Source organism: Geospiza fortis, unplaced genomic scaffold (assembly GCF_000277835.1).
Source record: "Geospiza fortis unplaced genomic scaffold, GeoFor_1.0 scaffold27, whole genome shotgun sequence".
NCBI lineage: Eukaryota > Metazoa > Chordata > Aves > Passeriformes > Thraupidae > Geospiza > Geospiza fortis.
In genome coordinates this window covers 1910981-1924894 of record NW_005054329.1, presented here as the reverse complement: position 1 = coordinate 1924894, position 13914 = coordinate 1910981, and the positions used below count along the sequence as shown (strand labels likewise).

Sequence of the window (13914 nt, the reverse complement as noted above, 5' to 3'; positions counted from 1 at the left end):
TGCTTGCATCTGTTCTTATTAGTCATAGCTAAAGTAGCTCAAGGGAGCCCCACAAAGCTATACAGATTCTTTAAAAACTTCTGTGACAGATATATTGCTTTATGACTCCCCACTGGGCTGATTTTTGCTATTTTCTGAAACTTATTTAGTAAAAAGCCTTTTTTAGTATTATTGCTGTTAATTATTTTCCTTAAAGTAATGAGATGCTATTTTTATTTACAACAGGAAAGAATGTTGGTGTATACATAAAACATCATAATCTGACTTCAGTGCTATTTTGGTTGAACTAGAGGAATTAGAAGCAATTATTTTATGTATAAATTATGTGGATATTCCTGAAAAGTGTGGAGGTTTTTTGTATAAAGTCTCTTTCCTTGCATTTAACTCAAATCAGTTTCCAAACATTGGACAGGGCCTGATTTTAGGAAGAAATCTCTACGGAACACTCCAAGTCAGGAGGGAATTGTGCTGTAATTTCAGTAATGGTAAGAGTTTACTGGCAGTCAATATAGAGGTTAAAACATTCCAAGTGTAGCATAAAACAATCCCTGACATCCTCTGCTCCATAAGATCCCGTGACATCTCTTTGGCCTTTGCCTTGTCTGGGTTCTGCTCATGAAGAGTTTCCCTGGGCCCAGTGAATTTCCCTGCTGTGTGTCAGATGTGCCCGTGCTGCTGCTGTGTGAGGCTCAGAGCCTGAGGCGGTGTGAGATCCAGGAAATGGATGTGCCTGCGAGGGCCAGGAGAGCCCTCAGGAGCCCTCCAGGTCAGCTGTGCCTCACATCCCTGGATGGGAGATTTGACTCCAAGGATGGTTCCTCTGGCTCAGCAGCTGCTGCAGTGTGCCCCAGTGGTCAATGGAACTGTTCCACTGTAGCTCACAGAGTGCATTGAATCTGCAAAGTGCTGCTGAATTCTCAGGCTGGCAGTCTGTTATTACACCATGGTGCATTTTTACTTTAATGTGCTTCTCCCTCCAGGAATGGTGCTGTAATTAGCAGTGTGGTGGATGTGGTGTGTGACCCTCTCAGTGCTCCGTGCTCCCAGCACAAGTCCATTCATTTGCTGATTGTTTGGTCCTTTCTGATACTCCACCTGCTTCTGTTGTGTTTTGCTGCTGTCTCCAGGGAGTGGGCAGTGGTGTGAATGTCTCTCCTCACACAGCAGCTGAAGATGCATTTCTTTCAAAGCCTGCAATCGATTTCCTGAGTTACTATTTTTGCTCAATTTGTGATAGACTTGAGGTCTCGTTCCTTATTAAGTTGTTGTAGAGCTCTCTGTGACTCTGGTTAGGCTGGAATCAACACGGAAAATGGGGGAAATCCCACTGCTTGCCTCTCCTTTCATCCACAGGACTGTGTCTTAATGGCTTGCAAACTTTCTCAGCTGAAATCATCTCACATTTGGAAGGGATTTATGTTTCTATTTCTTGCTCTATGGATTTGTCCTTTGACTTTTTCATGTAAGTTTAAAATACAATGGAAGTGCCTGAACAGTCTGTCCACAGAGATGCCAGTTCACTGAAGTAATTAAACTCGTGCCAGTGTTTCCACTATAAAATGCATTTCTCCAAGTTTTATTACTCGGTTTCAATAGTTTGTTCTTGTAAACAAGATGTACACTCAGATAAATTGTTTTGAAATGTGTTTTAAATGTCCCTTTGCAAATTTTTTGAGCCGTAACACAACTGGGGAGAGACCTGAGCACTTGGCTGAGTTTTGGCTTTCATAAATCACAGAGAAATGTATTATTTTTCCTAGTGAAATGGTGCAACTTGTACCTAATGAGCCTCACTGCTGGTGGGACATTAGGCTTAGCATTTGCTTCTACTGTGATTTCAGGGAAACATAAAAATGAGAAACTATTACTGTTATGCACAGATTAAAAATTCTACCTAGGCCTAGGTAGCTATAGGGCATGACTGAATGTTTCATTTTTTTCCCCCCTTAATTTACAACAACAAAAAAAACCTTTACAAGACTTTATGGCACTAGAGGAGGTACAAAGGCTTGAAGGAGAAAAATAATGTCAGTAGGTTAGATGTTAAAGACTATAGTGCTGATGATAAATATAGCCCAATTAAACTGAGCCACAAACTTTTCCAGCAGGTTCTATCCTGCTTTAATGGCTGGGATTTACTGCCAGCAAACTCCATCTCCTTGAGACTGATATAAATAGAGACATAAAATGTCAAGCTTGACAAGCAGCATTTCATATCAGGCGCTGTCTTGCTCATTGTGTTCTCCAGTCACAGATTGTCCTTTAATACCAAATTGTAAACCCACCTTTTCAATCAGCTTCAAGCCAAATGTTCTCTATTATAGTGTAACAACCTCTGCAGTAAAAAAGATTTTGGCTGTGCTGAGCAAAGAATTTGCCCTGTGCATGACACTTCCCATCTCTGGATTTCCATGTTGATTTTAAATATAATTTGTCATTATGGAGATTTCTTCCCATTTCTGTTGCTCTTGGGTGCAATCATAACTTTTTGGTAATGAGAAATTATTTTCCTGCTTGCAATTAAAAACGAATAGAAATAAGATCTATATCAGTGCATAGGTTAAAGCTGTCCTGAAGTTCTAGCGTCATTTAAGTGTGTGCTTACAAGAATTAGAGTTTGAAGAGGAGGGGACATCTGCAGCCTGTGTAAATACCCATAAGTGTTTGGGATTATCAGAACTCTCTAGGGGGAAATCTCCCAGTCTTTACATTATGGAAAACATGGAGAGAAATTCCATTGAAGAAATTTAATGAATTCAAATACTCATATGAAAATCAGTATTCCAATTATTGTACAAACTAAGAAGAGACAGTGATCTTTTGTTGAATATTGGAAGTAAAAGGGAGAAACCCCTAAGCAGCAGGACAAATACGCTGTTCCTTTGGGGAGTGAGAAAATGCATCAGTGAAGGGAACCCAGAGCAGGCATAACGCAGTACCTGACGTGGCTGAAAGGACAAACAGACAGTTTTAGGAGTAGAATGCAAGAATGGAAGTGCAGAATATTTGCACTGGAGCAGGACTGGGTGACTCAGTTGCTGTGGAAGGTTTGTCAGTGGGAATGCAGTGGAACAGAAGGTCAGAGCACGATTCTGAAACTGCAGAGTAGAGCAAGGTGAGGAAGCTGCAAAACCTGACTCTGCCAGAGGAAACACTCAACATAATTACCATCCCAATTTGTATTACATAACTTCAGAAGATGAGGTCTGCATTTAATTTATGAATGGGATACAATCTGGAAGGATTTGGATGTCTTCTTCCTTCAGTCACTCACGCTGAATATGTAAGTGTGCACTCACAGTGCCCTGTACCCTCAGCTGAAGTGACTGCTGGTTGTTAAAAATAAATTCAAGGACAAGCAGTTGACTTCAGTTAAAAATACAAGCAGTGAAGGGGTACAGCTGTACTGGGATAGCATTTGGGCTGCCATGGCCTTGATACCTTGTTCATGGTGTTATAAAGCTTCGTTGTAAGAAATGACTCAAATATTCCTTTTTATTCCTTGAGCTTACTCTTATATGCAGGTTTTGAATGGGAACATTTCCTGAGTGGTAAATTCTATTTTGCCTTTGTATCTTCTGTCTCCATCTCTGCCATCTCATAAAATGTTCATTATGTTGAGCCCAAAGTGACTGAGCTGAACTTTCATGGGATGATTTGAGCTCCACAGCAAAGCCCAAGATCCAGGCACTTGCCTGAGCTCATAACTCTCAGCAAGCAGTTGTAACCTCTGAGGATCTGTAGTGCTCCTCTGAGTTTGCAAAGTGCTTTGAGACTCATGGATGTAAAACACTGTGTAGATGTATTGTTTATCTGGTTTGTAAATATTGATGCCCAGAACTACATTGGTATTTTTAGAATTAGGCTGTAGTGAATCAAAATGGTGATTTAGCAGTACCTGGGGCTGCAGTTTGTGCTTCCTTTGGGGTACAAACAGAAGAGGCTCTGAAGATACCTCAACCCAATCCTGTATATTTGTTTGGTTTGTCTCATCCTTAGCCTCGCTTCCTCTTGGGAATTGGGACAGTGAAGTACATTTCCATGTTTCCTGAAGTAATTTGCTTAAAATCTCCCACACGTGATGTCAACTATGTTTGGAACTAATGAAATAGAGTAGTAGGAAGTTCTTAATGTGCTTCCCTGCTTCTTTTTCCTGCTTCCTGTTCAGACAAGGTCAGCTCTGAGGTCAAATCAGGTTCCTCAAGGCTCTGTCTTGTCTGGTATTGAGATCACCCCATTTTGGAGTGGTCAGGGACAGAGTATGGGGGAAATGAAGATTTAAATGCCATTCATTTCTCACTGTGGTGTTTCTGTTCCAGAAGGGATCCTCCCGAATCCCCCACAAGAGGGAGTTTCAGACTTTGCTATGGGGGAACAAAGGCGGCACCAAAATTCGAAGAGCACTGGTGCCCAAGCTGCTTTCTTCAGATAATCCCACTTAAAAGGGTTTAATGCACCCATACCATTGCCCCAAATCCCAAGCTAGGTCGGCAGAGTTGTCCCCATCATTGCTGTACTTCAGCTGTGGGGTCTTGTAGGAGGAGCTGTTTCCCTGTGTCTCCATCGCGGGTGTTTAGGGGGGCTCTTGTCACTGAGCTGTTCTTGTTGTTGCTCAGCTGTGCAGTAGAGGTGCTGGCTCTTCTGCTGTGCAGCCCAGGAGCCTTTGGAGCACGTGTGGGCCCCACTCTGTCATCCCAGGCTTGCTCTGTAGCCACTTGTAGGGAACACAGGGCTGGAGGAAAGGCTCTTGGGTGTGCAGGGCTGAGGACCCTCGCCCAGCATGGGCACTGCTGAACTTTCACCCTGGGGGCAGATGCAGCCCCCAGCTGTTGGTCAGGTGTGTTTAACACCCTCTGGCCAGAGGGAATCAGTCCCAAGGCTCAGCACAGTCAGAGGGAGACACGGGGATCAATAGCAGATGGGTCTGTGGCCGTGAACTGACAAGCCAAGTAAATGATGCTGATTGATCCTGAAAGGCTCAGCTGTGAGGAAGCCAGGAATGGGTCTGCTCTTCACCCTTTAACTGAAACTGTTCCACACTTCTGGGTGCTTCCAGCGTGCTCAGGAAGGTCAGAAACGTAACAACAGACTTTGAGTTATTCTGAGCAATTGACTATGAAAACAGGGCTGTTATTTATTCTCCTGCTAAAATTATTTGTGCAGAGAGTGAGACAGAGCACAGTTGTATCATGCCATCCACCTTCGCTGGTTCTCAACTGCAAATTAAAGTAAAAAACTAGAGCAACTTCAGTTTAAGTGAATTTGAAAAACCTCTCCTCAGGATGAAAATAAGGAATAAAGGCAGAAGTCTGTCTCTACAGATCTTCTCTAAAGCACCAGATCTGAAAAGGGGCCTGTATTGGTAAAAGCTAACTGCTTTTAATCTATTGTAAGGCTGCACTCTTATGAAAAACCTTCTGGCTGAATGATACATTCACTTATGTTTAACCAGAAAATCCATTAGAGGCACAGAATAGATCTTCATTTCAGATTGGGTAAAAAGAAACCAAGGTTGAAACACCAAGAATATGTGGCAGAAGTTCAAAAAAAGCTTGAGTTAAAGGTTAAAGGAACCAAATTAAGGAATTCAAAGAAGTATGAAATTATTCAAAGGTCTAAGAAAGGCTGTCATGAAAATACAATATTTCTGATGACCCATACATTGTTCTGCAGTTCCTGTTCAAATTATCAAAGTTTTGGGAACACCACCCAGTTATTATCTGGGACCTGTAAAAGTTCTCCTGTGTTCTTCTCCTGGGAGAAAATGCTGCCTTTGTGGACACATATGGGGAACTGCTCTTTCTAAGGGCCTTTCTCCAGTTCCTCTCTGGAACTCCTGCACCATGAAGGGGACTTGTGTCCTTAACACCACGAGCAGGCTGCACAGTTTGCTACAAGGAGTAGCTGGGAGCTCAGGAAGGTCTCTGTAACAAACACTTCTGGTTTTATACGGAGACAAACATAATTACTTTCAGCTTAAGTGCCCTTCCTGCTTAAACTACTCACTTCATGTTGATTTAGGAGAATGGGTCTTACATATCAAGTGCAAATGATACTCCTTGAGTGCCATCTTGATACTTGAGATCAAAAATCAGATTTCTCTTGGGTGAAAATGAGTGAGGTTTGTTACAGGTTAAGTCTCACTGTTGCTACTGTATTAATATGAAGTTCTGCTCTGTGGGAAGGAATTAGATCCTCCTCTTAATCCATGCTCATTGTGTTCATGCAGTGTGGTTTGTGGGCATGTTGGAAGGGATTGTCCCACCTGAAACCTTTGCTTCTCTTCTTTGGTTTCATTCAGCAGCACAGCATCTTTTGTCAATCCTCACTTTTTTATAAAGGCATATAACTTCCCATGTTTATTTGTAATGCATCTATCAACAAAAATAAATGTTCTAAATGCATTTTATAAATTCTCATTTTAAAATATGAGGCATAAGTTCCTGTAAGTTTAGAGAAAAGCCAGCACAGATTTTGTGGTAAATCAGTTTGTGAGATTTGTCTAAAGCATTCTGTAACTCTGCAGTCAGTGAACTCAACATCTTTTCTCTTTGTTAAAGAGAATGCTCAAATCCATTAGTTAATTCAAGCTGAATAAACTCTGTGGTGTGCCAAATACTATAAAAGGGAATATTGAATTGTTCCTTGGAAAGGCCCCTAGGATCTGTCATGTCCATTCAATATATTTTCACTAAGATGCAGATATGCTCCTGTGTCTTTATGAACCATCATAATGTGAGGTTAGTTCTGTGTGAGCAAGTAAGAATATGAGCCTGATGCTTGCTCAGCTGACAGCACTTGGTGAATCCAGGGATTGTGTTGTGAACTGCAAGGTCCTGAGTTCAGGTTCAGTCAGCTGGTGACACAGTTCTGTGTGTGGGTGTGGGGTTGTGACCTCCTACTGCAGCAGCTCAGAGCAATCCATTACCCTTGGAGTTATTCATGGCACTGCCACTCCAGCTCAGCCATGTGGCATTTCAGAATTGCACAGAGCCCAGCTACAGGGCCTGGAGTGAAAGCAAAAACGGGAGGGCAGGGGGTGTGCCTGGGACCCTGGGGTGCTGGGAGGCCTCCAGAGGTGAATATTCACATATATCTAACTGATAAGGCTCTATCATGTCATCTGTTTGTAGAGCAAATCCATCTTGGCTTGCTGCTTCTCCCTTGCCCATATTCAGCTCAGCCAGAGTGAGGGCACAAGACTTTTCCTCCAGAGCAGGACTAGGAACAAGAAGCAGGAGGTGTCTGGGGCAGCAATGCAGAGGCACTGGCACATCCTGGCCTCAGCTGCTCCACTGGGAGGGAGGAGTTGCTGCACAGCACAGCTGCAGGGACACTGCACAGATATGATTTCTCCATATTTAATTTATGCTGCCTGTATTCAGATAGTGAAAGATCATCCAGGGAGACCTTTTTGCCATTGGAATAGCAATGCCTTTTCTTTCCAGCCTTCTTTGTGCTTTTGGAAACTTCATGCTATTTTCTGTGACTGTGTGCTACCTTTATATAACCCAGGTAATATTTCACAAGCATTTCAATGGACAATGGTGCTGTCAAGGACTGTGGTGCTGCTTCTCACATTATATTGCTAAGCAACATACAATACAGCAGCATGATACCTTCTGCAGTTGGTAAGGAGTCAAGCTCCAATATTCAGTAAAATTATTCTGATCTGCTTTTCTGTTACACAAGAATTCACTCATTTCAGCACATAAAGATTTGTATAATTAGTAACAAAATCATACAAAAGTTAGACATTTTTGTGGGTTTTTTAAAAGAGTTAAATATATATTTATATAAATGTTTTTTCCTAAATTCCCCCAGAGAAGGTGGTCTTAGCTATTTTGAGGTTGTGTGGCTTTCACTGACTTTGTCAAGATTTGCTTTTATCAAAGTACCAGTTAAGTAAAAAATGCGTCAACCTTGAAGCAGGTTTGTTTGCTTACCTGCTTAAAATTACAGATTTGCTGGAATACCTCACTCAGAATGGACCAGCTTGAGAGCAGAGAGAAGATATCAAATCTCTGTTCAGATCAACACAGATATTTCATAACATCTACCTGAACACAGACTATAGTATTTGATAAGGTGGAATCTCACTTCTCTCATGTATTCCAAACTCCTCTGTTTAAAGCCAAGGTAATGATGAATTTGAAAAGATCTGATCACTTTGTAAATTCACATCTGACATTTCATAGTGGAGATCATTTTTGTCAGCTGATCTCATCTCTAGAGAAACAGATGAATATTTTTGTTTATATTGATATTTTAAATAATTCAATAGGACCATCACTCACAATGTGAACCTCCTTTGAAGGGGTCTCTCTAAAGTATTTCAGGAGAACCTGAAAGGAGAATTGTAAATGGCATTTGGAGGTTTAATGAAGCCTTTCCTGGGAGTTGTTTCCCACTGGCTTTCAGCAGCCATTAGCACCAGTTCCACTTGCTGGCCCTGGGAAAGGAAAACTCTCATGTCGCTGCTACCAAGGACTGTTTCAACATTTTACTCTCAGCATTAGCTCCTGTGATAGGGATCAAAGGAGACTTTGTATTATTCATCTTTTATCTTAAAGGCTTGGAGCATGAGGTCAAAATCAGAGTTATTGTCAGTAATGAAGTCACAAACTCTGCAATATTGAGCAAGGCAGGATCGGCAAAACCAACGATGTGGAACAGAAATTATTTAGGTGCTTCCAGGAGGGGCTGCTGGGAACAGCTGGGTTGATGTGGTGGGAGGGAAGGATTTGGGACTATGTGAAGCTGTTTCACAAGAAAAAACTTGATCCCCATGGAGGTGGTCTCCCCTTGGCTGGGTGTGGGTTGTGTGGGTGGGAATGCTGCCCCTCCAACAGCCAGAATGGTGCCAGGGCCTCTCCTTTCTGTGGGTGCCAACGTGCCCGCTGTGCTGGGACTGCCTGGGAGGGAGGCAAGGCCTGTGTCTGGGAAACTCTCTTCTTCCACATGGATCTTCATTTCCACATCTTAATTCTAAAAAGAGAGACTGAATTTTGGGGAGCTGAATACCTCTGGAGGGGTACGTAGCTCTCCAGGTGGCATATGGAAGAAAATGCAGGCTTTGAGGATAATAACAGTGGGTAGGGGGTGAGGCAGAGCAGCTCACTGTGTGAGAAATGGTCTTCACTGGAACAAGAGCACAGTAAACAGATTGACTGATAATGCTGAATACCAGGCAATTTCCTTTTAAATTAGCAGATGGGAGGGAAAGGAATATAAAAGGAAGTAAGAGAAAAAGAGAAGCTAATGATGAATGTTGAACGGGAACAAAATGTTGCCAAGACATCACGAGAGAATGAAGAATTGATGAAGAAAGGGAAATTAAATTGGTGCTTGATGCAGGAACTCAAAGAGCTTTGAAGCCCCGGCTCCAGTGTCTGAGGAGGGCTCTATAGGATCCTGGGACAGATGTGTTTTACTGACATGCCCCTTGTGGCTGCAGAATTGGACACGGGGAGGACTTTGTGCTGATGATAAAAACCTGCAGCAGAAGAGAAGCCCAAGAGGGGATCTAATAGTCTGTGCAGCCTGAAAGGCATTTCTGAGCATCAGGCAAAGCTAGTTTCATCTGACACTAAAATTATTCTATCAAGTGATGGGAACTGATTATAGAAATTTGTTGTATCTCCTTGTCAGAATAAGAAGGCAAACGAGGACAGAGCTAAATCAGATAAAAGTAGGCTGCCAAAAAGAAGGAGGAAAAAAAGTACTTTTAATTCTTCCAACCATTCTAATAATTTCAGTTAGAACAAAGCTGGAAGATTGGAGAGTCTGGAGATGCTAATATTGCCTAGGGAGAGGTGGACACACACGTCTGAACAAACAGCATCAGCAGCTGAGTCTCAAGCAGTTACACACTGCCCCAAGTCAGACTTGATACAGAAAATGAAGAAGTTAATGAAAAGATGAAGAAGCTGAAACACCTTACTGGAGTTTCTAGAGGAGATGAGATATACAAGAAGATCAGTTTTAAAACCCAGCAAGTTCCACCAGGAAAGGGGGTCTAGAATGAGTGGGTAGAGTAAGCAGAGACAGAACGCCTCGATGTGGAAATCCAACTGTATCAATCACCCACATACACAGAAAGAGGAACTTGTATATTTAATTTGGGTTTAAGCAGACTAAAATGGTTTTCTTTCATTTCTTGCCTTTGTAGCTATATTGCCTAAAATGCTGTAAGTAAATGTTAATTCGATTTGACCTTCATCTGTTCTGAGCTAAGAAGTATTTCAGGGTAAATGGGTGAAGCATCCCTCACCTGAGGGCTGACCTGTGGTGGAAGCATGAATCAAGAGGGTGGGATTCCCAAATAACTGTTTCAGATTCCCAAAATACTCCATAGGAAAAACAAAGGATGAGCCTCACATGGACTAACTGGAGAAGTATCATAGGAGTCAGGAAAGGAAGTGCAGGGTAGATGATTGATTAGTCAGGGTTTTTTGTTCATCAGCATAATGAATAGCAGGTCTGAACCTCCCAAGGATGCCAAGATGAGCGTTTCTTTTCTGTCTTTTCACCTTATGTTTCCTCTTCCTGTTGATTTCAGTGAAGTTTCACGTTTTCTATCCAAGTCTGAAATGAGATTTGCTGGAAGTACTTTACACCCACACCAATATCTCAATAATTCTATGAAAACTGGGTTAAAACTGGTTTCTCTGTCAGGTATTTCGATCTGTTTCTGAGGGCTTGGCTCAGGCAGTCTAATTGAGTAAGAACAGAGACTGTGTTCTCATACTTTTATTCTGCCTAAAGCAAGGGAGAATATTGAAAAGTGAATATGAAACCAGAAGTTACTGGACAACAACAAGGAAGACTGACAGTAATATCCCAAAAAGAGACATTATAAGCTTTTTTTTTAAACCAGAAACAGATTAGAAACCCTAAGAAAGAATAAGCCATCATTTATCTTGGGTTTCACTTTGCAAGTGACAGCAACAAACAAAAGTTAGCTCAAAACCTTTGCATTTTGTTATGGGAGCTTCACATAACACACAAACCCATATGGAGTAATTTAGCTCCAAAAAACCATGAAATGAAGGAGCTGCTTGATCTGGGAGGACAACAATTGGCTGAATCTCTAAACTGAAAGGGAGAGAAGGAGGGAAAGACAAGAAACAATAAATGAAGGCAAAGAAGGAGCAGGCTGAGAGCAGACAGACTGACAGCCTTTGAGGGCTCACACTACATTTTAATGCAGCAGCGTTGTTCATGTGCCTAAACACTCTCTGGAATTTCTTCTTCTTTCTAAGTTCCATGTATTTCTGGAGAGAACTTGCAAATGGAAAGGAGTCCAGCATTTCTATACTGTAACTATGGATGTATGGGAATAATCTACTGCTCTGTGGACATCAAGATTTTAGAGAATGTGGGTGTCAATTTTTTCCCTCATTTACACTGAGTATGACACTGGCCATACCTGGAAGAGGGAAGAAAAGATGATATTCAATATACAAAAAGATGTATAAATGCTACACCAGGGCTACTTTTCCAGCAGACATTATTGAGGATTTAGTAGTTTATTTGCATTTTATTTCTTTTAGCCTGAATCTTCACAGAAACATCAGGTAGAATTTCTGCCCATGTTTCAAGAGTCTGCATGTGATTCCCCCATGTTGCTGTGCACTAAGATCCCTTCAGAGCTCCAGTCACTATGAATTCAGCTTGGTGCAAGAAGGAAGGGTGAGTAGATTTCAATGTAGTCTACACTTGTAAGCTACTGACCCAATGTTTGGGTATCCTCAGGATCCTGGTTAAGTATCCAAATGTTTCTATGAGTATTTCTCTGAATTGCACTTTCTATGGTACTTTCATGGGAGTTTTTATTAATGATACATTGATGTTACACCTGTTGCTGCTGGATCCCATTTCCATAACACAGCAGTGAAGAGAAATGCACTGTCCCAGGCTGTCCATCCACACACTGATCCCAGGGCATCCGGAACGTGAGCAAAGCTTTGCAGAGTTTTACAAAAGAGCTGAGAAAACAGCAAATGCTTCTTGTTCCTGTTTCTAGGAGACAACTGCAGGAACATAGTGAGGAATCTGTAGAGTCAGCTCAGATGGAATCTCAGCAGACAGCTCAGTAAATTGGGCACAGAACTCTGGGTGTTGCAGACCTTTTGTTATTTCTGCCCAGGAGTCAGTTTAGTTTTATTTTCCTCCATTAAACTGCCAGTAGGGTTTTACTAAAGAAGCCCTAAGACACTTTCCTCAGTCTGAGGTTTACAGTAGCAGGAGGTGATGTTATGTTCTAGTGACCCTGAAACAATGTCCTGATGTTATTATCAATTTTTGGGGTCTTTAAAATATTGACTATATTTGATTGTTGGCATTTTTCACAGTAGAATATTTAATGTTTGCTCCTTTCATAGCAATAGTTGTATTTTCTATAATTACTATGGAGCCTGTTACTCTGAAGCATTTTGTTATTTTCTTTTCTTTAGAATTTTGTTTGTTAATGATTACAAGATTTAGTAGCTTGTGGCAGAGATTTAAATAGAGATAAAAGGCTCAGTCTGTTCAGCAAATGGCTTCTGAAGGCAAAGGGGGTTCAGGAAGTGCCGTGCTTTGGGCATTTACCAGACACAGAACTGCTCTTCCACCAGAGACCATGCTGATACACCAAACTCCTAATGCTTCACAGCACAGAGAGCACTGAGGGAAGGTGTGACAGGAGCCAGTCCTTGCACTGATTTCCTGGGGAATGTCTTTCACATTGCCTCTTTCTCCAGCACTGATCTTGGAGCTTTTCACACTCCATTTAATCATTACACCTTTTTTTGCACATGCTTTTTCTCTGTGGTGGGGCTTTGCTGAGTTCTGGATGAAAAGTTACCACCTCAGATGTGTGATTAGAGCATCACCTTCTTCTGAAAATTAAGATAAAAGCCTGCTGACTTAATAGCAGGAGCATTTGCACAGATAGAATCTTCATAGCTGGGGCTGCTCTGCAGCTGGGGCCTCCTGAAGATCCCAGTAATATTTAACTTCTCTAAATGAAATTCTTCCCCCCCAGTATGAAGTAACCAAGGCTGCATCATTTCCATTTGTGCCTGTGACATATTCAAGCACATTTCTAAGAGCTGTAGTTCAGCTCAAGCAGCAAAGCAGCACAAAAGGGCTTTGACATGAACTTCTGGAGTCGGATGATCCCTGCACTTGCTGTCCAGGGCAAGATAAGCTGAATCTCAATGGGAACAGCCCCAGCCATGAGCAGTGACTTTGAAAATGTGCCAGGTAAAGCCAAAGAAACTGAAGCCGGTTACTGGGTATGAATTGTTATTCAGCCCTCACAAAAGAGGAGGCTTTGACAACACCCCCGGTAACCTTGGCAAAGGGTTTTGTTAAGCAGGTCTGTGCCTCGCTGGCTTTTCAACCCGCAGGCATTGATTGCTCCCTCCTACATGGGAATTTGTGTTCCGGGAGGGGCCGGGTGGTGGCAGCAGCTGGGGCACCACGCTGCGCCTTTGCTCCTCTCCCAACAGCCGCCTCCAGCCGCCGCCAGGGAACGGAGCCCGCTCTGCTCCCCGGGAAAGCAGCGGGAACTGCCCTCGCTCCTTCCTGCAGCCTCAGGGGCTCTCATGGCTCCTTGGAGTTCTGGAGGCATTGAGGGTGGAAAAGACCTTTAAGATCAGCAAGTCCAACTTGGGTTTCTCCCATAGTGGGACACTACTGAGGATGATGAGTTATCTTCTGGATGAATGGAATATTATTTTGAAGAATGGAGTGTTGTTTTCACAATGTCTCTTGGCTGCACTTGTTTATGCAATATTTTGACTTACTTTTTCCTATAGATCTTTAGGCACCTGGTAGAACAGAAAACAGGCTTTTTATAGACTCTGCTGGCTGTGTTCTATTGCTGCTCTACATGACGTGGGGAAAGCTGGTCCAAACAGACGT

The 13914-nt window shown here is 42.3% G+C and overlaps 1 protein-coding gene across 1 annotated transcript in view; it reads right to left on the bottom strand.

Annotated features, from left to right (window-relative positions):
* STOM (stomatin) overlaps positions 1-4564 on the bottom strand; it is a 21903-nt gene extending 17339 nt beyond the window's left edge. Inside the window, exons 1-2 of the mRNA XM_031057273.1 lie at positions 4464-4564; positions 2940-2948 (exon numbers count right to left, since the gene is read on the bottom strand). Of these exons, the coding sequence (XP_030913133.1) occupies positions 2940-2948; positions 4464-4564 (110 nt within the window). The remainder of the gene's footprint in view (positions 1-2939; positions 2949-4463) is intronic.
* Between the last annotated feature and the right edge of the window lie 9350 nt (positions 4565-13914).